Below are 22,880 nucleotides of genomic sequence, written 5' to 3' on the forward strand. Positions count from 1 at the left end.
TTTTTTACTTATAAAGGTATTTGAATGAAATTTGATACATAGGCACTTGGAATAAAGGAAAATCAAACGCCAATTTCAAAATTTGGTTTTGCGCATGCGCAGTGCCAACTTTTTTATTTATAGAAGAATTTAAACGAAATTTGATACATAGGCACTTGGAATAAAGGAAAATCAAACGCCAATTTCAAAATTTGGTTTTGCGCATGCGCAGTGCCAACTTTTTTTTTATGGAAGAATTTAAACGAAATTTGATACATAGGCACTTGGAATAAAGGAAAATCTAGCGCCAGTTTTAAAATTTAGGTTTGCGCATGCGCAGTTCCAACGTTCTTATTTAGAAAAGCATTGAAATGAAATTCTTCTCATAAACTGAAATTGAAGTAGCACGTCAACAATGGATTGCCCATGTGCAACGCTATCTTTCATATTTGTGGGCGGATTTTTACGATTTTAACAGAAGTTGCATCTTACAAATGGGAAATGAATGCAAGTGGAAATGCGCTTTATGTAAATCGTTTACGATTACTTTTTAACTTGTTTGCTATTTCCATTACTCTTCTTCTTCAAACCAGGTCGTATGCTTTCTCGAGGTCGAAGACTACTGCTACAGTGTGTTGTTTATTTGTCTCCCCGTTCTATGTGTTTTAGTTGATGCGAGAAAAGTAAAACGACGCAATTCTGTTTTATTTTTTTACTTTTACAGAAAGTGGAATTGAAGATTTATAAAATACCGTAGAAAGATCGGAAAACTTTCATTTGGTACAACAAAACGTTCAAAAATGTGATTTTCTCACCAAATCATGTTAACTTACTATGATACCCTACTAAGTGAGTTATAATAATCCGCTTGCTGAGAGAAGTGGAGGTATGCTCGTACTTTACTGCCGCAATTAGATCCGTATTACCGTTGCATTGGTACAAGAACTTTCGACACAACTTAGTAATATAATACATTGTGTTTTAAGATTCACGGTGATTTGCGAATAAAGAAAGACTAAATGAAAACATGGCTACGGTTTTAAATTGGTTTCGCTTCAAATAATTTGCATGACTTTTAAATAAGCTTTAATTGTTGCTGCACGTAAATTTACGTGGGCAGGGCAATGGTACAGCACGCTGATTGGTAATATTAGAGTGGAAACGTAACTTGATACAAGTTTAAAATTTCTGCGGTTACCTGAAATAGGTATACGTGGTCGTAAACGAAAATTATGAAATGGTCGTAAAAAATGCAATTAAAAACAGCTCAAGGTAGATAATTGTTTCAAGTAGATGTGTTGTTATTCATTTCTTCATTTTTTAAAATCTTTCAAATCACGTGCCGTCGGAAGAGTTTAAAAGTGAACGTTTAACCGACGATGCAGCTGAAGGTAAAGAACAGGTGTTGCACTTTGATTAAGCCAATTAAATTCTGTAGGTAATTTTTTATCAAGCTTTATGATCTAACTTGAGAGGCAATTCTTATAATTGCATTTTAAAGGATATAACTTGATTCAAGCTCCTTCCCCTTACTTTTTAATAAATTGTTTGCCATCTGTTTAGTAATTTCAAATTTTTGACCCCTGGTGCCAAATTATGTTTTGCCATTACCACCCACAATAGAAACAATCAGATGGTATTTAGTTATCTACCTAGTTCCAAATTTACACTACTATATGGAAGCACAAGTTCACCCTTGTAGAGTTACCTATACCTATTCGAAACGCTCGAGAAAAACTTTTTTGTCCAGTTAATTGTAAATCTACACGTCATTTGTTAATAACGTTTGATCTAGGGGTTGAATTAGAATGAACCACCCTTCTGTGGAGAAAGTGAGTTTCTTTGTGTTACAAACAGTGCTATGGTGGCATTTTGATTAATGCCTTTGAAACGGCATCTTAGTTGTTGAAATTGTCCATGTTTTATATCTGAAACGAAACAATGTCCACGCTGAGCGATTGAGTCTTCGACTCTTGGTCGCTTTTGTTTTGCTTTTCAAGAGCAAGTTTGCCTGCAAGACGAGAGTGAAATGAGACAAGTTACATGGCAAACCCCTAAATGAAAATAAAGCAGTAAATAAGTTCAGCTCAAAAATGAACACAACACAACTAAATAATTGCTACAGTCACTCTTACCGAAACAACCGTATAGTGATTTACTGATCAGAGTTGATCATGTGACATAATGTCAATCGACAATTTTACAATATTCCATAGAAGCGTAGATCTTGTGACCTTTGTTATACCTATGCCGTTTATACCTTTTTCGTTAATTAGTAGCTATTGTTCTAATCATCATTATGCAAATGGCACAAAATTATAATTTCATTTTCCATTGTATAAATCTGTCGAAACCTGTTACGGTTCCCATATAAATTCCACTCAAAACAACTTTTCCAACGTCCCAAATTTTCGATTTCGGCCGACGGCATTGAATAATTTTACTTGGATTGGTATATGGTGAATTTCATTCGCCATAATTTTTTGCGAAATTCATAGTATATATCTAGCATCTCGCGGCGTTAATGCTGTAATTTGTCTTCTTACATGGTGTCACGGTTACGTTAATCTTATTAACCTGCGCCGCGCGTACTTTTTATTTATTTTAGGCCAAAGGCAAAGTATTTAACAAAATTCTGCATATTTGAACCATCATCATCATCACATGGTGCAGGTACGCCTATTCTAAGGTAGTATTAGTCGCGGTTTGCGTAAGTATATAAACCAACAAGAAAATAACAACTCCAAATTATACCAATCCGAAATGGGACTTTTGCACTTAAAAAGTGTGTAAGAGATTAAACTTTTTCTTCGTCAAAGTGCTTAAAATAAAATGACGATTTTGCAAGTATAATTTTGCAAAAATTTCCGAGGACCCCCTCACGCCGCTTTGTTAAAAAAGGACCCGCGGAAATGTTTTGCTCCAGGCCTCGCATTTGCTAAGGACGACTCTGGATTTCATTTCACTTCATTTCCGGTGGCGGCGGTACTTTTTTAAGTGGAACCCAAATTTGAATTCTCTTACAACGAAGTCCTATTTATTCTTTCTGTACGTAATTTTAAAAGCGAAGGTGGGCGAAAATTATTTGAAACCCTTTAAGTAACTTTCTTGCTTTTGATAAAATTTGAAACCCTTTAATACAAAAATTAGTATAGTAGTAATAACTACTACTATGTATCCGAAATAACTACCTTTAAGAGTGTTAAAAATTCTTAAGCGTTTGGAGGTAAATGAAAGGGCGTATATACCTATTGCTTTTATTAAGTTTATTTAATTTTTTTTAAATAAGTAAACCAATCTAAAATTAATGAAGTAAATTCATTATGGATGTGCCCAATTGATCGGTTAATAATTTCTTGGTAGAAATTGTTTCAGCAAAAAACCATCCCATATTGTAATTAATGGAGTTAAGAACAGGGATATTTGAAGGCCACATGTGTTCGATAAAATTTGCAACTTGTTTTTACCGTACTTGTGGAAATATGGGATGGTGCGCCATTTTGTTGGAAGGTATAGTCCTCACTACTATTTTTAATATCAGGAAGTAGACCTAATTGTTTTCGGGTTGGTTTTTGGTTGATGCAATGAAAAATTTTTTTCATTTGAAAACCAGATTTGTTCAATGTGTTGTGTGTCGCTTAACCTCCGTAATAACTACGTGCTTTTTTCAACTCTTTTATTCTGCATCTGCAGATACTTTGTAATAATGTAACAATAAAAGGGACTGGTCGAAGCATTGTACGAAATTGACTGATCATCATATATTTTTCTTCAGCTCGAGGAAAATGACATGATTGACAATTAGGATGCAGAATAAATGAATAATAATCATACAAAACTATATACCACAATTAACTAAATTATAGTCCAATATTGTTCAGCACATTGTAAAGTTACTGTGCTACAATACCTTGGACTTCGTTTTTAAAAATGTAGGTCTCCTTTGAAGAAGTGGAATCTTGGATCTGCCACCACCGGAAATGAAGTGCCGCGGGTCGAATTAAACTTTAGGATCTTGGATCTGCATGCATCAATTAAGGGTTTGTGATTAAAAGCAATCATAATTTCAGTTCCACGACTTTTTGCATAGATTATGAGTTAATAAGTCTTCCACTTATAAACAATTAAATTTTCCACGTGCTTTACGAGCTCAGAGTTCTGGATTTGGAGTACCTAATTGTAATTTCAACGTTTCAAAGGGGATATAAAATATGATACCGTATTATCCATGGGGCTGCCATAAATTAGTCCCCTCTTTAAATCTCTGTACTTACTGCGAATTAAGTTTTATGTACAAACTACGAGCTAATTACTTACAAACAATTAGAAAAGACTGAGTGAAGCTCAAAACATACGTAAATTGTAATGTGAAATGTGTAAACTTAACCCAAAAGCTCGAAAATATAAATATTGGACTGTTTTCCGCCATCTTAGGCGCCCGTTTTATTATATAGGTCACTTTCTGGGGCTTCATTTTTTTTTGCAATTATTACTAGTACAATTTGACTTCCAATGGTTATAAGTAGATATATACATATCCCGAATTTCCGGTTGCAGAATCTTCAGAGGAATTATTAAGCAGCTTAGATACACACTGCCTCAAAAAATGATTTGAATTGACTTATTATTACGAAAAAAACTAACACTTAAAAACATTATTCTTATAAACAATACAATGACAATGACTTAAAAAAACAATGAGCCTGTGAGCTGTACGGTTAATGAGTTGTTTCACTATACGATAATTGTACCTATACAATTAATGCATCCTTAGATACAGAATAGAAAACAGTGTCTATATCAAATAAGATGTCGAGATGGACAAAGGTCCATGACAAACTCTGGAAATGCGGCAGTTACCATTCCGAAATTTGTCATAAAAAATGTTTTATGATTTAAGATCCTATGGATAGTTTATGCAACGTAATATGGTCGAGAAATGAACGTAAAAGAAAAAGTAGATATTGGGATTATATTCAACAAAAAATGGAATAATCAGTATTACAGAACTAGATATTACTAATAAACGAAAAGAGAATTGATTGAATGGGTTTTTCGGCTCTCTCAACTACTTGAAGAACTGTATCGATTGTTCGAATGAGAACGGCCTAACACCAGATGCACCAATAAGAGTCCGGCTGACCATGGTCTGCAATTCAAAATGAATATTATAAATGCAGAGATTTTCCGTATGATGATACCTTTCGGTAGTATCTAGTATTTGAACAAATGCAAAAGCGAAAGTTTTACCAAAATTTCAAAATATGACTGAGATAAAGGATTTGGATTACCAGACTGCAGAACGGAGGGCCAAGTGTACTCTAAATGTAAGGCAAACACACACACACACACAACATTGTCAAAGAAGACGCATATAAGAAGATATAGGCGAACCTATCAGAAGAAAAATAGTCTAACGAATAGAGAACTGAGCTGATATAGTATACGAGTATAAAGCTTGTAGGGAAGAGAATAGTGTACTGCTCCTTTAAAAAAAGTTCTTTTCTCTGACAAATCCTTTTATATTCCCTTCACTAAGAGATATTGAGCATAGGTACCCAAAAGAGCTCGATTGTAAACGTACTTTTAGATTCAACTATATATCAATGGGGGGTTGCAACATTATATTCAACTTACACATTGATCATGTGTAATTTTTTTATTACAAATAAGTCAACTTTCGATTTTCAGAGCAACATCCCAAGGGAGCCGCAGAATGTCTATTTAAATTTTTTAACACCGTGCACAATAATGTTCAACGTGGGAAACTACCAGTTTTAGTTATTTTTAAACATTGTGTAAACCAGTCATTTTTGCTATTTCATTCGGAAATAAACAGAAAAAACAGGTTGGAAAATGGAAAGTACTCGATGCGTCACGCAGTTTGTTCAGATCTTAAGAGTACCTACCAAGCTATAAACAGAGCTGGGCAGAATACTTTCAAAAAGTATTTGAATACTAAATAGTAAATACTTTACACAAATCAAAGGTATTTGAATACTAAATACTTTTACGTCCAGCACAAGCGAATACCTACTAGATACAGATACATAGAAAAGTATTCAAATACTTTAAAAAATAAGTATTCAAATACTTTAGAATGTATTCGAATACTTTCAAAAGTATTCGAATATTGTCAAAAGTATTCTAATACTATCAAAGGTATTCGAATACTATAAAAAGTATTCCAATACATTGAAAAGTATTTCATTAACTTACTTTGAATATAGTATTCGAATACAGTCAAAAGTATTTTACATTAAAAATTTAAAATAGTATACTAGATAAAAGTCTTAATACTACTTAAAAAATCAAGTTACCTATACTTTGTATGGGGTTAGCTTTTTTATATTTCTATTGTTATATACAAATTTAAGGGGAGTAAAAGCGTAATATTATTATTATATTATTATATAGGAGGTACCTACCAAGACCTTTCTTATATACCAGTTATATCCTTAAGAATACGTGTACCAGTTTTCAAAGCGATCGTACGTCGTGCACATGATACGTACGCCTTTCTGAAATTAATCCTAGCGATTTTGGAACAGATCCATTTTTGACCATCCGTTTGTCCGTGTGCATGATAGTTTGTTTAGAAACGTGCGATCGCTTTGAAAATTGGTACACATGGTCTTAAGGATATAAGAAAGGTCCCTATTGTTTTTAAGTTACGTCGACTATCGAGTCAAAAAGTTTCACTCCAGGATCTTTCCTACGATCGTTAGGTATTCAGTTGTATCGGATTTTTATATTTGATTTTGTGACAATGGAAACTTTCCCTAAACATTTCTAAATTGTTCTCAAATATTTAAATAACTTAAAAATACGGCGTTTTCTTGAGGCCGGATAAAAATTGTCTGAGATCGACCCGGAAAAAAAATTTTCTCATAGAATGTAGCCTGTAGAATCCATAATTTCAAACAGTTCCAAGATTGGGCTACTAGTTCAAATGTTACAGCCCTTTGAATTTTCTTTCGAAATTTGTTTCTAGCCTATAACTTTTGATTGAGAAGTCTGATCGAAAAAGTACGAATTGTTTTGGATTCTAATCACCAAAATTAATAAGAAAAAGTGTTTTCCCGAGAAATTTTGGTGCAGTCGATTTTTGGTAAAAAAGGAAGGTTTATACACTGCCTTTTTTTGAGCCCCGAAAAAAAAATTGTCTCAGATCGACCCGGAAAAAAAATTTTTCTTATAGAATGTGGCCTGTAGAATCCATAATTTCCAACAGTTCCAAGATTGGGCTACTAGTTCAAAAGTTACAGCCCTTTGAATTTTTTTTCGAAATTGGTTTCTAGTCTATAACTTTTGATTGAGAAGTCTGATCGAAAAAGTACGAATTGTTTTGGATTCTACGCACCAAAATTAATAAGAAAAAGTGTTTTCCCGAGAAATTTTGGTGCAGTCGATTTTTGGTAAAAAAGGAAGGTTGTACACTGCCTTTTTTTGAGGCTCTCAAAAAAAAATTGTCTCAGATCGACCCGGAAAAAAATTTTTCTCATAGAATGTGGCCTGTAGAATCCATAATTTCAAACAGTTCCAAGATTGGGCTACTAGTTCAAAAGTTACAGCCCTTTGAATTTTCTTTCGAAATTGGTTTCTAGTCTATAACTTTTGATTGAGAAGTCTGATCGAAAAAGTACGAATTGTTTTGGATTCTACGCACCAAAATTAATAAGAAAAAGTGTTTTCCCGAGAAATTTTGGTGCAGTCGATTTTTGGTAAAAAAGGAAGGTTGTACACTGCCTTTTTTTGAGGCCCTCAAAAAAAATTGTCTCAGATCGACCCGGAAAAAATTTATCTTATAGAATGTGGCCTGTAGAATCCATAATTTCAAACAGTTCCAAGATTGGGCTACTAGTATAAGAGTTACAGCCCTTTAAATTTTCTTTCGAAATTGGTTTCTATAGTCTATAACTTTTGATTGAGAAGTCTGATCGAAAAAGTACGACTTGTTTTGGATTCTACGCACCAAAATTAATAAGAAAAAGTGTTTTTCCGAGAAGTTTTGGTGCAGTCGATTTTTGGTAAAAAAGGAAGGTTGTACACTGCCTTTTTTTGAGGCCCTCGAAAAAAATTGTCTCAGATCGACCCGGAAAAAAATTTTTCTTATAGAATGTGGCCTGTAGAATCCATAATTTCAAACAGTTCCAAGATTGGGCTACTAGTTCAAAGTTACAGCCCTTTGAATTTTCTTTCGAAATTGGTTTCTAGTCTATAACTTTTGATTGAGAAGTCTGATCGAAAAAGTACGAATTGTTTTGGATTCTACGCACCAAAATTAATAGGAAAAAGTGTTTTCTCGAGAAATTTTGGTGCAGCGATTTTTGGTAAAAAAGGAAGGTTAAGTATTCAAATACTATGCGAAGTATTCGAATACTTTACGAAGTATCCAAATACTTTGCGAAGTATTCGAATTTGTGAAAGTATTTGTGTTACAAATACAAATACTGCTTCCATAAAAGTATTTAATTACAAAGTATTTGAATACTTTAAAGGATTTGAATACTTTAAAGAATTTGAATACTAAAAAGTATTTGCAAAGTCGAATACTGCCCAGCTCTGGCTATAAAGTATTAAAAATGTTTTAAATCTTCGATGAACGGGGGCTGAATTTTTAAAATTCTCGTCAGAAAACATTATACCTACCCTTAGGAAATTGAGGAATTGTGACTTTGCAACTGCAATACAACAAGATCTAATATTTTAACGTTCGGAGAGCTGGAAAATTTGCACTTAGTCTAGTGAAATATTCGAAAAAATGGTCCCCTCGTTAAAATTTGAGGGACATTTTATATTATTTTTTGGCAACCTGTCGACCACGCTGAGAACAAACATGCCTGTTGTTGGAAATCCCAACCGGAAGTGCTGTATCCAAGATTTTTCCTAATTGAACACTACAGGATGGCTCTCAGTGACATAGAAACACCACCAGTATATGACTAAACACGTTTTCAAGCATGATGAATCTAAAGATACGCGTATTTTCCAAGATGGCAGCCAAAAATATCTTATGCGTTTCACTTAAAAACTAGTGTAACATGTCTACATAGGTACCTATACGATTTTTTAACAAAATGATTTCAAACATACGTTTTCGAGCTAAATTTTATTGCACATTATTATTGATTATATACTTTATATAATCAATGACATTAGGTTGGAAAATAAAAGAAACTTTCTCACCGAATTCAAGCAGATACTTTTCCATGGGATTACACAACTTTATGCATGGCGCATTTTTTCTCCTACGACTGCAGTTCTTGGTATTGCAAGAAGTTTTGTCATAATTCCGGATAGCTCGTTCCAGCGTCATGAGAAGTGGGACTGCGTATATAATTTTAATAATTTGACCTGGTGGCAAACATAATTGCGGTAAAGAAGGGGACTGTAGTCTTCTCTATAGTAATTTTATTTAAAATTGTCAACGGAACACCGAACAGCGCTTACCTTCTATAACTTAGGCATACTAACTTTGAAATCATAATTGGCATTATGATTTTCGCCTAGAATTATCATTTCACCCTCGAGAAATTGAATTTGGGTGGAGTTGATGACTCTACCGTAAATCTGAGGTTCCGAATCCTCACTTTTATGGTAGTCATCATTGAGTTTACGTATGAAAAAGCAGTTACTAACACAATTTCTTTTCTCGATGTCAAATTACCATGAATAGAGTCATTTTGAATTTGAATGTTTTCAGAAAATTTGTGTCGATTTTAGCTTCGTGAAGTTTTTTATTTTTACAGTTATGTTGCCAATTTGTTGTTTTTTTTAAAGGCTGACTTATGTAAGTTATACCTACGTCTTAAATTAGCTTAATTAATGTTTTTTATGGGCTTTGAAAATGGCTAATTTGTTAAAAATCCCAAACATATGTATTGTATATGTCAGCCAAATAGATTTTATTAAATAAATTGTGGCAGAATTACGAGTCATTTTGAACTTCTAGCTTTAAGATCTTTAGGCTAGCCAATATTTCGAAAAATCGAAGTTTGAGGAGCATTTCATATTACTTTTCCTAAAATCTGAAAGTAGAATCTACAATTAAACTCATAATTGTGTCACATCTGCGCATGCATGATAGTTTAGATGTTTTATCGAATTAAAAATCTGGCAGGCATCCAGAGAACGAAAAAGGTCCAAGTTTTGAACCTTGCGGAACCGCACAGTGGGTCAAAGATTATTTCCTAAACCTACATAATGCAATATAGTACTACCATTAAACAACTAACTAAAATGTTGTGCTTCATTGTATCATAAGCTTTCCTGAAGTCCACATCTGTAATAATGTCATATAATTTTTAATAGTGTAGTTTCCCAACTATATCCAGTAAATTTAATATCCTTATTTTTATGTGCTAAACCTAGGTGTCCTAATTTTTTGTAAATATTATAGTCTTTAGAAAAATAGTTTGATATTCAATGTACCGCTCGCATCTCTTTTATAATGCCCCTATCAACTAGGTTTCGCAACATTCTATAGTATTGCCAGCAACCGGGATCCTTGGTTTTACGAAATCTTGTACCTACGTTATCACGTTATGTCATGAACAACCTTGAACGCAATCATCTAAAGTCAAATAAATTATTTCAGAATTGTATGTTATTCTGCCATCGTTACGTGGATGATGTAATTTGTGTTTTTAATGGTAGTGAATTGGAATTCCAAACCTTTTTTAAACAAATTAACGAATGTCATGAGAAAATTGAGTTTACGTATGAGAAAGCATTAGTAATACAATTTCCTTTCTCGATGTCGAAAGTACCATACATAGCAATCATTTTGAATTTAATGTCTTTAGAAAACCAACTTGCACTGAAAACATTATACCAGCTAATAGTAATAACCCCCTTACTTTCATCAATAGAGCCGTAACAATACCAATGCCTCTTTGGAAACGTAACGAGGAATTCAAAATCATTAAATTATTTTATATAAGTAATACTGATGGTCTTACGATGATGGAAACTTTACAGGTATATAGAAGTTTGAGCTTTTTTAAAAATGAAGTAAACGACAAGTGAATGATCAGAAAACGTTAAAGTTGCGGAATTGTGCTTTTGCGTCTCCGATACAAGATCTACCATGCAGATGGTTCGCCCTTTGTAAAGTTTGACAAATTTTACGTTTCGAGATCTCGCTTTTCAAGATTTCAGGTTCAAGGTAGGCTCTAAACTTGAGCTTAAATCTTTGGTAAACGAGTTTTGGATCTATTGATAATCCCTTAATTCCTTACAAAATTGAGTAAATGTAGTTTTGAAACCTCGATACGCATCATGTACGTTTGTCCTTTCCACTGGTCTATTTAGAGCTCGAAAGCTCGGACTTTGTTAAGATTTTAAGGGTTGCATTTTTAATCTTTGATATACGGGAGCTGAATATTGAAATTCCATTCAGAAAAGGTTACATTTATTGGTATATTTTTTCATATTAAGAAATCAAGAATGGAATCAAAAATCAAGTGGAGGTGGGAGTATTATTTCGTAATGTACCAAAAGAGTTCATCAGGCATTGCCCATTTTCAATTTCTTCAACCACTTACATAATTAATAAAATGCATATTTATTGTTACTATTATAGAACCAGCAAGTGTATACAGTACAAAAATAAACTAAATACACTAATTCGTGTATATGTGGGGGGGGGGGGGGCTAGGTTCCGAATACTGCCCGTACATAGCACAAATTACATCCTTTCTTTACTCCTGCATGGCGTACTCTGTTTAATTTACGTTAATCGTGTGCTAGCTAAACGTGTTTGGATTACAATAGCTAAATTGTGATTGAAGGCTTCTCTTTTTTGTCACGCAAAAAGGTTGCCGCATAAAATAGCCTTTAATAGGTAGGATGCATCTAATAACCTCTTAGTAATAGTTTATTCAATTACTTTTACTGCCCGCGTTTGCAGCACCCCCTTTCCCTTTCCCAAAAATAGACTGAATTTCCACAACAAACAAGCAGCATCAATGTCATTAAACTTCCGTTATTTTAGCGGGTGTAATTAAAATAGACGCCGCTAAATTAAAAATTACATCCCTATAAAAGGTGGAGATGGCGACCATGTCTAATTCATTAATTCCGCACGTGTGGAAAAATTTTGAGGCCAAAACAGTAGATGACGGTAAATATAGATTTCCAAAAAGTTTACGAATAGGAATTTTTGCGCTACGTGTTTTTCATAACTTAAAAACGTTTGAACTCTTTTTTGCGGATGTGATTATGTCATGTAAATACGAATGGAATGTCTCATAGTTATCATAGCTATAATAGTATTTCAAAGTTCCGGATCTAGTAGGTACTATTATTAGCGTCGTGAGATTTAGAGATAAAATCACTCTACTTTTAACATTGTGCGATATAATTAGTTATTAATTTATTCCATTGCAGTCTTTCCCCCTTTTCCATTTTAATTTCCAAACGTGTGACGTATACCTACGCACTTTTCTGTAGAAAAAAGCTCCATATTTCGTGGAGTATCCATCAATTAATGAATAATATCATTTAACTTAATGCTAATCTTGTGGTTTGCCACAAACGGAAAAATTCAAAAAATTACTTGCATTCTAAGTTTAAGTTAACTGGCGCCATTACTTGTGCTTATTAACGTATTATTGTTTAATAGGATCTTTCAATACACAAAATTCATTAGGTCATTTGATTGGTTATAAGAATAAGCAGAAAGTTGCGAAAATATTGCTTTGGATACATTCTGGTCTTGTTTGCACGAAACTAAAACCTGCTACACTTACCTACCGGAATTCCTTGCCCGCAAATACTGGTGGGTCTTGATCTCTATCAATTTGATGAGGTTTTATGGACCTCAGATAATTATTTGTAATTAAGAATTGTTAATCAAAAGAATAACTCACGTCAGACCTGAAACGTCCTAATTAATCACATTTATACGTGTAATGCTTTAATTATTTGATACGACGAACTGGGTAATATGATAATTTTTGAAGAGAGAATATGAATCATCGTTAATGATGAGAAAAGTTCAATTTCATTTCGGCTTAATTCTTACCAACTCCGATGGTTACATACGAACTAATAAAGTTTTCTCTGTAGAGCGACTAATTTGTTACTTTATAGCTGCGGTAATGCGGTATTGGAACAGGTTTACAAGCAAACATGTTTAAAGTATGAGAAGGCAAAGTAAGATATACACCAAGTGCCTATAGTTAATTAAAAAAATGAAACGCTAAGACACTGTCTACTACGGAAAAATGCATTAGAATATAGGTATATCCGAGGGTATATCATTCTCTATGGGAATTTAGTGCGTATACGTATGGTAGGTACTTACTACATTATATGTGGGCCTTGAACATTACTTTGTCGTTCAACTTATAAACATATCTTAAAAAGCTTGAATTTCAAAAGCTTCAAGTAGTTTTGTACATAATTGGATAAATGGATTGGTTTCATATGCCCTTCAAACTGTGATGAGAAAATGTTACTTTTCAATTCATTACGTTTATTCATTTTGAAAAGGCCGCAATTCCATTATAAAAGCAAGTAAATGCCTATCATTCGCAAGTCACCGAGTCACGACATGGGTTGCATCTCTCAATTAAAGTTTTTTCCAGATAGGAGCTTCTACCCCATCTATCTACAATTACATCCCATTCAAAAACGGTTGCAACTTTAGAGTTGGAAAGACCATCGCCTTTTTTGAGACCTTTACAATTGTAAGCCTTAGTATCGTTTAGATGAATTTCAGCACGTCATTTTAAAATCCTCTCTTTTATGAAGCTTTAACTGAAGGCACAATATATAAAACATACCAGTCGGTTTCTTGTGAGGGCTGTAATATTTGTGGTGCTTCAAATATTTTTGTTTCTTTGTGTGATTTTGTTTACTGGGACTACAAATCATCCTTTAAGTGCATATAAAAGTATGCCACCCTCCCGTTTCGAAAATTATGGGTTTGGTTTACAGGACCCACAAGCAGCATTTAAGTGCTCATAAACGTATAGTAATAACCAATTAAAAACTCAGTTTTATATTACAATCCGTTTATTGAGAGGGCTGTAATTCTTGTGATGCTTCAAATATTTTTGTTTCCTGTCATTATTTTTAAGTAACTTCAATTACTTTTGCTTTTTTGGTTGATATTGTTTAGAGGGCCCACAAGTCACTTTTTAAGTGTGCATAAAGATGTAAACCATTCTCGCCAATTAAAAAATAATTTAGAAAACCCGTTAAGAATCTGTATATTATTTCTGTTTCCTTGTTTGATTTTGCGTTCTGGATCCACAACCCACCCTTTAGGTGCACATAAATGTATAGTCCCCGCCCTGCCCGTGTCAAAAATGTTTTTTTTAAATAAAAACTGACTTGTACATAACGATATCGTGAAAGCTGTCGTTAGAGCAAGAGACAGTCATTCGGATGAACGGACGGGAGAAGTGGTGTTTGAAAATGTATTACAATCATACTCGTATCTCGCTCTGCTGACTCTTTGCCAGGTATCGATTGCGTTTGTTTACAGTAGAGCTAAACTTCAAGGTCCAAAAACTTAAAAATTTCCTATACGAAATGTGGTCATAGTACACATACATTGTTGTACCTACATTACTACATAATCGCACAGCCTTCTAAAAGTAACCTTTATCGTTTTGCTTATCGCCCAAAATCCATGTTTTTAAACTCTGATTTGATGGGCAGACATAAAATTTTATGTTGTGCGTCGATTTGTAACTTCAATTCTATTAAATATTAGAAGCTTTGACGGCGCGGCGGTGGTTTTTAAAAAGCTCTCAGCACGCCAGGAGCTTAATTCCGAAAATTGTTTTAGGCAATTCAGGTGGAAACGCTATTAACATTTAAAAGATCTCGAACCGTCTCCGTTAATGAAATCTTTTATTCATAACATAATGTACATTATTTATTATTATACACTACACCGTCAGGTGTACATTTTCACGCGGGAGTTACAAATTCCTTGGTTTTCCCCATATTATGTGTTTACAATTGGATTCTGTTATTAAATTAAATTTTAAAAAATTGACGTCTGCCGTTTTTGATTTGCGTTAATTTAGATTTTTCAGCATATGAACCGTTTTTCTAGTCTATTATATCATTGAATAATAATTTATTATTCAATGATTATATGTAAAGCTTTTTGCCAATGGAGGTTCAATCCATTTGCCTACCACCAATTTGTTTGAAAAAATGTGACTTTTCGACAATTATTTCCGTGACTTTAAATCCCCATGCTGATTTTAAAAATTAGGAAATTACAAAGCAAAAATTTGCTTATTCCTGCAAGTTTTTTGTCACTTACCCGGCAATAGGCTTAATCTTCGATTTTCAAATGGAACCCTCTGTATTTTCTGTTTATTTCGATACAAAATAACATTCCAAGTACAATGAGAACCCACTTGTCGCTTTCGGGTATTTTTTTAACTAATAGTGCTTTGGACCATATGTGGTATTAAAATATTTAGTAGACAAATTTTCTTTTCTAAGAACCAAATGAGCCATAGTGATTCCATGGGAAAAAATTGGTTAAAAGTAGAAACATATATTTTACTTTGATGTATATAGGCAAAACAATACACTGTATTTTTCATATGTTACTTGACGATAACATATCGACCACTGTTTCGAAGCACAGTGGGAAAAAAGAATAAAAAAATGATAAAAACACCGCGACCGTCATTTTGTATCGAAATAAACAAACAATACAGGGTGTCTCATTTAAAAATCGAGCTAATTTCCATCTAAACCGAAAGTGACAAAAAACAGCTGAGCTTGTAGAAATTCTAATCCCCAAATTTCATTTCATTATTTTCAAAAGTAAGAAATGGAGGCGAGCCAGTTTTGAGAATCACCTGCTATACGTGCCAGCCTAGTAAAACCAGTTTCGTGTGTCAGGTAAATTTATCTGACACATATCATGTGCAAATAAGTACATTTGTGGCCATGGAAATTAACTGTTGCATAAATTATATGGTACCGACCAGGAGCATATAGGACCGACTGTGCTGAAAGACCTTGGCTGTGAAACAACGAGAGACAATTGGTAATTTTGATAAATTTGTTGTTGCATTCCTAAATTCTTTGTGCTTCATGTGTTAGTATTTTTTGGTGCCGCCATTTCGGGCGACTGGCATGATTAGTTGCCGTTATTCTACAGAAATTGCGGGTTCAGGAAAGGGAAAGCGGTATGTGGATACTATTTGGTTAAATGTTCTTAGTTAGTGTTCTGGTCCATTCTGTTTCGTTAGAGAGGAATTTACAAAAAACGATATGGGAAAGCAGCGTCAGCAGGAATGCTACATCCTTTTCAACAGTATGAGCCAATGGCAAACGATCATTTGTCCAATCGCGCCCTAAGGCCTTCGTGGCGAAATTGGTGTCGAATTGGTAAACTATAAATTAATTTTATTCACTTCTGCATTCTATAAACTGATGAGTAATCAGCATTGAAAATTGTTAGAACAATTGCTATCGTCTGCCCATTATATACAATAAACCTTAAAATCACACCTACAGAAATTTCAAATTCTACTAAACCAGTCGTCAAAAATAAGTTCTTCAAGACAGGTGGGGCTCGGCCCAAAACGAGTTTTTGAAAAAAAATTATTTCACCCGCGGAGGTCAACCACACGTTACTAATATCTAACAAAAACAAATTTATTGCCAAATCTTTGCAAACGAACGCCGGCTATTAAACATTTGGGATGTCTTTTTTGTAACAATTCAAATTCGACGCAGTACATAAATTATTATGTAACAATACTGCAATTTCTTAGTATTCAAACATATCTGTACAACCATTTGATTTTTTAACTACATATTTCCATTCGATTTCCATTCATATAACGGATTTGCCTCGTTAAATGAAACTTCTGTTGAATTTTAGTTTGCGTATTATGTATTAAGACAATCTTAAATTATCTATATGCTTTTAATGAACAATGTTTTCTGGTTCTTTTTGAACGAGACCCCCAAAGGAACTCGACTAGACCATATTTGCAATTTAATTCGCATAAGTGTATGTATTTTGCAAATGTTCAGTTAGACCGAGGGACGTTCAGTTTGATCAAACTTGAAAGGGGGATTTTATTTTTAATCTACCAATTCATCGCCCAAGATGACTGAATTTTGCTGGACAACCGAATGATTGGTTTCCACTTATAAAAGTATTGAATAAAACAATTACCTGGATAATAGAACTTCCGGTTTCGTTCATTAATGAGTCATTTCTTTGATACAACCCCGGAAATCGTTGGTAACAACCCTTGTGTCTTTCAATTAGAGAATCGTGAAGTTGTTCCAATTTATCATTTTTAAAGGACGACTTATAGCAACACTTAATCAATGTCATGTAAATACAAATTACGTTGTCATCATAGTGAAAATGTAATTTGTCATAGTTAACGTGAAAAAGTAACAAAACTTACGTACCCTACAATCCGCAGCACTGAACAGTTTAAGTAGACCACCTTGGGGTGGTCGGAGGACATTACAATTAAATGGAAATTGTTCGATTGCCTTGAATGTTTCGAAAGGGTTTCGAAGAATTAGATGGTTCCGGGTAGGTTCGCGAAGAAGTTCGCGGGATTGATGGGGTAGTGAGGTTGCGGTTAAAATATTAATGAAACTTTACTTCTAATCAATAAGGTTGAGTGTTTTCTGAAAAGTAAGAGTTGTAGTCACTTTTCGCGGAAAGGGCTGTTCAGACTGTTATCACCACCCCCTACATTGTTTAGTCAGCAGGTATACCATTAGTTCCGCGAATTATCGATTCTTTATACAGGGAAATAGAGAAAGCGTTAATGAAAAGTAGTTCCAGACAAATTGACTTTGTATTTATACAGGGGAAGATGGGGGTAAGCCATCATCAACGTTGTAATCGCCACTTCCGGAGTAAGCAACCCCCCTCCGCGAGTACAAACTATAAAAGTGTGTTTGAACGGTGCGCGTGTGAGTTTTAGTGGGTATCGTTGCAGTCGGTTGTTTAGTTTTAACGTTGACAGAAATATACTATAGCGAGATTCCTTCAGTTTTTTAAGTAAATGTGCGTAAACGATGGACGTCGCTGTAAAGTGGTTTATGGTGTATCCGCCAGTTTCCTTATGACACGGTTTGGCCCTGGCTATGGGCGGTCATTTTTGGGCCCTTATAGCGACTTGGACGTTTTTGTGTTCAATAAGAGTGGTTCTTGCGGATGAAAGTTTTGAACAGGAATTAGGTCTCAGCGCGTTTCCGGACGTCACTAAGGTAGGCACTCTGAGGATAGTTCCGGCAAGTCGGGAATTCCCGGTTGTCGGATTTTCCTAATTACATAAAAATTTATAATTACTAAAAAAAATTTAATTTTATTTACCTATTTATTATTTATGTAATCACGATGCAAATTAGGCAATTACGAAAATGTATGCAATACCGCCGATTTTATTTATAAATTAAACTTCTGGCACCGCTTCTGTTTCTCAAAATTAATATAGCGCGACAACCTTTTTATTTACCGGCAATAGTAGGTTGCACAACCCTATTCTGCTCATCCACCTGTTGCTCTTTGATGCAACCCTTATAGTATTTATATTCGTAGGTCAACGTCAGCCAAGACGAATACACACGTATGATGCGAACGTACCTCCATACACTTCGTGAGTCAATGGATAATCACTCCGTACCTGAATTACAAACATTTGATGCAGGTCAGTATCAATCGATCTTTCCAACAAAATTCTAATTTAAATAACCACTAACTGGGTCAGGGACGTCATGGGCCCACAGCGAGCGTTTCTTATATTAACAAATTTCCTTAACACCATACAACCCTCCTAACAAAAATAAACATCGCTCCCTCCTAAAAGTTAACAGCCACGCTCAGATTTTTTCATCCATCATACACACTCTAACCGAACAAGACGCGTGGCGTCGAAACAAATTAACATACACCGCATAGGCATTTCTAAACTTATACCCCGATGTTGAAAATAACCTCCAATATTCCCACTACATTCCTTATTTTGTAAACCAAATACTACTTTGTCCAACTTTTCCAAAGCAACTTAAATTATTTTTTACTTTCCCCGCTTTCCAAATATGAATGCAAAATAAGTTACGAATCCGAACAGATGTAGATTTGAAAAAATAAATACCACACGATCGCACACTTGCTAATTCCGCCTGTACTAAACTGAAAATAGTTAAAAATAGGGCACACAAGATTTCGAGTAGGTGGAAAATAAAACGTTCATTCATTAACAAAACTTACACAGTAGACGATGCGGATCTAAACAAATCAAATGTGCAACTACAACATATTGTATTATTTACATGGGTTTAAAGACTTCAACTGTTATGTATAGCACAATCTAAAAATAATTTCCCAAATTGTAAAGTATATTGCATAGAATGTATACAAAAATAAAACCATTTCGGCCTTCTCTCTTAACTAATAAGTCAAAGGCTATCTTTAGACAACCTTTTAAGCCATAAGTAGGAGGTTATCAAATTGGACGACCCCGCGTATTTTACATCAAAAAAAAGAAATTACGCGATTTACGAGTTATCAATTTTTCCATTCAACCCTTAACTGTTGCAAGCCCATCTCGGTTTCCCCTAATCAGTAAAGTGCCATGACTCACGGTGATTCATATTCAACCTTCACCATATCGTCTAATTGTATTTCACCAAGATGAGAACATGACAGGACAGTGCGATTTTCAGCAATTGTTAGAATTGGTTCACAGTCCAAACTCACACGTGAAAAAAGAATGGTAACAAAGAGTTACTTCGAACAATTTTACCTAGTAGAAATGGGGAGGAATTTCGCGTGTGATTTTCATGAATGATTGAAATAAAATGTACGTCAAACGTCCATCGCTATATACTAGGAAATATACATAATGAGGTATTGCGTGATTGAGGTCGCACAGTCCTAAAGTGAGGACAATTGACCTAAAAATGAATTCACCTTCATACGCAGGTATATTTTATTCCAAGAAATAATCCGCCCTGTTATTTCCCGTAACAATTTCTATTAACGAGAACCATTAAATATTAATGCATACCTGCACCTAAGCCGACCTGGGAGTTCCGCTATGCAACTCGTTTTTTACGACAGTAAAAAATAACCATAGCACTGTCTTGGGGAAAACATGAAATTCGAAAATGGACCACAATTAAAGTTATCTAAATTTAGATCTGCGTGTCCTAAAAATAACAATAAATAAATAGTGAAAATTTACACGTAAACGTGAGCACCATGTTCGTCAGCGAAATTTTGGCCTGCCCTTGAATGGTATTTAGATGAATAACATAAGAAATATTTTACAGTAGGACGGAATTTACAAAACACCTACACGCAAAGGTAGTATGTAAACAGTTACAATTTTACATTGGCTTCAACATTAAGACACTTTTGGTTAAAAAATAAACATTCGCCGAATTTCATTGTTTCTCTGTGAATCGTTAATCTATTTCTGACCATTAATAACGGCGAGATCAAAGATCCCGAACTTTAGTAACCTTTTTTTTTGCAGAAACCATAACCTGGCATCCGAAAAAGAAATACGTAACCAGACTGGGGTTTTCGGGAGTGAGCATGAGCTCCGAAATGGAAATTGAACAGGCCGATCTTCGAATACTAGTGTCTTCTTTTGTCGACGCGCCCTCGCCCACGATAAAAATTTACCAAATTCTTAGTGCACGTCGGCGACGTTTACTTGATGAGAAAGTGGTGTACTTGTCATCGACAGCTTCCAAATGGTGTGAATTTGATGTAACAAGTGGTGTGGATAGTTGGTTAAAGGGGAACAGGAATTTAGGGATTGAGTTACAGTGTGCTCAGTGTAATAATAGTGTTCTTCAACCTTTACAAGCAACTCTCAGTATTTTAGTTTATACAACTCCGAAACGAGTCCGCCGTTCTAGTCCGTATAATTATGAAGAAGGTGGAAGAACTGACTGTATCAATGGAGAGAAAAGACAGAAGTGTTGCCGACATACTATGAAAGTAACATTTAAAGACTTGAAAGTACCTCAAATAAGTTCCATTATCCAGCCAAAGTCTTATGAAGCGGGTTTTTGTAAAGGACGGTGTCCTTACAACTACAACCATGCCACAAACCATTCTCGTATTCAAAGTTTAGTGCATAAACTCGATCGAAAAGCTGTGCCTAGAGTGTGTTGTGCGCCCTCAAAGCTCGCGCCTTTAGATGTATTACGTGTGGACCCATATGACTATACAAAATTAAACGTAGAAAAATGGGACAATATGAAAGTATTAGAGTGTGCGTGTTCCTAGTCTTTACCAAAGATTTACGATCAACTGACGGAATGTACGGGTCAATTATGCATTTAGATGTTTGCGTATTACCTACTTTTATGTTGCTGTGATATTATACCTAAATGTTTATTACTGTTATTGTATTTATTTCACTTTTTACTGTATAAGACACATCTACAATGATACTAATGTGAATAAGTATTATTTTAATAATTATAAGATATTTTTTAAACGAGCGTTTATTGTCTTCCTATCTCACGGGGTAAGGTGGATCTTCAAATAATAGATGTGTAGTTTTTTCCATTTAAATTTCGTGGAACAATTCGTGGTTAGCATGCAAGATAATACGTTAGTGGAACCCTGAAGGGGGACCACTATTAGAAATGCGGGACAGTGAACTTGACTGTTGAAATGCAATGAGTCACATAATATGCTAATAAGTAGAACCTTTACGGAGATCTACAATTGTATTTACAAGTTCTACATTATTAAATTTCCTAGAAATGTTTAGATTAATTTACAAAAACGTACAACGGCCAAACTAGAAAGTAAAGTGCAATGGCCATCGTGTCAAGGATGTAGCAATTCATTTTTACCAATTCGTCTGCATTTTAAGACAAGTAGGAGGAAAAACTTAAATTTAAAAGAGACGATCCTAATTATGCAATTAATAGCAGTTTAGAAACTTTTAAATTACACAGGTCTATTTCGACGCACTTTATTACTTGTGTTGCTTTTATCGTTTAACGAACTAACTTGTACCAAATAAAATTTAATCAAATCTGTCTTCCTCCTCCAATAAGAAAAGTGGCATCAACACTAGACCTGGTTTGTGTTAATAATGAATTTATGTTAGGAAGTGTAACGAATGAGGCGGTGACGCCTCCAGCATGTTTCACACATACTTTATTCAGGTTTTTTAATGTTAAGGTATTCAAATTTCTGAAAATGGATAAAAATTCATCCGAAAAAAAAAATCCCGAGGATTTATTTGTTTTGTTGCGAAACGTGAATTCCCAGCCATTTCACATTCTTAAACCGTGTAAACTTGTAACCTAATTACAGATGCAATGTAAAAAAGCATAGAAAGTAAACTTTTTTGCAAAGTCATTTGAGTTAATCATTTCTTCTGAAACGTTTTTTTCTACAAGAATATCTGCAACATGGTTTATGCTTTATTCGTTGTGCCCAATGCTGGTATAAGACAATGAAATGCCCAATATTGCTCGTTTAAAATTTAAAAAAAAAGTATTTTTTTAATTACTATCAAAGAACCCTGGGTCTTGGGGATATGTAGCATGTGCGAACAGTGATGCATTTCGGTCTAATTTGATTCGTCCAGTATAAATTTTGTTCCCAACCCCAATTTCATTTAGAATGCAGAAGTTGCCTTCGATTATCGATTATTTATCCAAGAAAGGAAAATCAATATTTCATATATTAAAGGTTATTGTTGTATTTGGTGCACCTTTTCAAAATTGATTTTTCTAGAGCATTTGTTATGGATCGGTTTTTCATTGATAAGCTCCAATGTGAATACATATTTTGTTTCCATGAAACATCAAGGACTAGGACTAGTCCTAGTGGAGTGTTGTATTGTTCGCAGTTGGCGTTAAATTATGGATATACTAAAACCGAAATT

At 34.3% G+C, this 22,880-nt stretch overlaps 2 protein-coding genes across 11 annotated transcripts in view; one reads left to right on the top strand and one right to left on the bottom strand.

Annotated features, from left to right (window-relative positions):
• The window catches only part of LOC116165633 (bone morphogenetic protein 6), a 22,676-nt gene extending 1,235 nt beyond the window's left edge, over window positions 1-21,441 (top strand). Inside the window, exons 1-3 of one of the 2 annotated variants that reach the window (XM_031480238.1) lie at window positions 17,797-18,219; window positions 18,551-18,659; window positions 20,493-21,439. In XM_031480238.1, the coding sequence (XP_031336098.1) occupies window positions 18,097-18,219; window positions 18,551-18,659; window positions 20,493-21,256 (996 nt within the window). In that variant the 5' untranslated portion in view covers window positions 17,797-18,096 and the 3' untranslated portion in view covers window positions 21,257-21,439. Of the gene's footprint in view, window positions 1-17,796; window positions 18,220-18,550; window positions 18,660-20,492 lie in introns of those variants that run through there. The other variant, XM_031480239.1, reaches the window with a different exon arrangement.
• The window catches only part of LOC116165630 (histone acetyltransferase type B catalytic subunit-like), a 61,588-nt gene that overhangs the window by 19,106 nt on the left and 19,602 nt on the right, over window positions 1-22,880 (bottom strand). The gene's annotated exons all lie outside the window — the stretch shown is intronic.

The sequence above is a fragment of the Photinus pyralis genome, unplaced genomic scaffold (assembly GCF_008802855.1).
Source record: "Photinus pyralis isolate 1611_PpyrPB1 unplaced genomic scaffold, Ppyr1.3 Ppyr1.4_LG3a, whole genome shotgun sequence".
NCBI lineage: Eukaryota > Metazoa > Arthropoda > Insecta > Coleoptera > Lampyridae > Photinus > Photinus pyralis.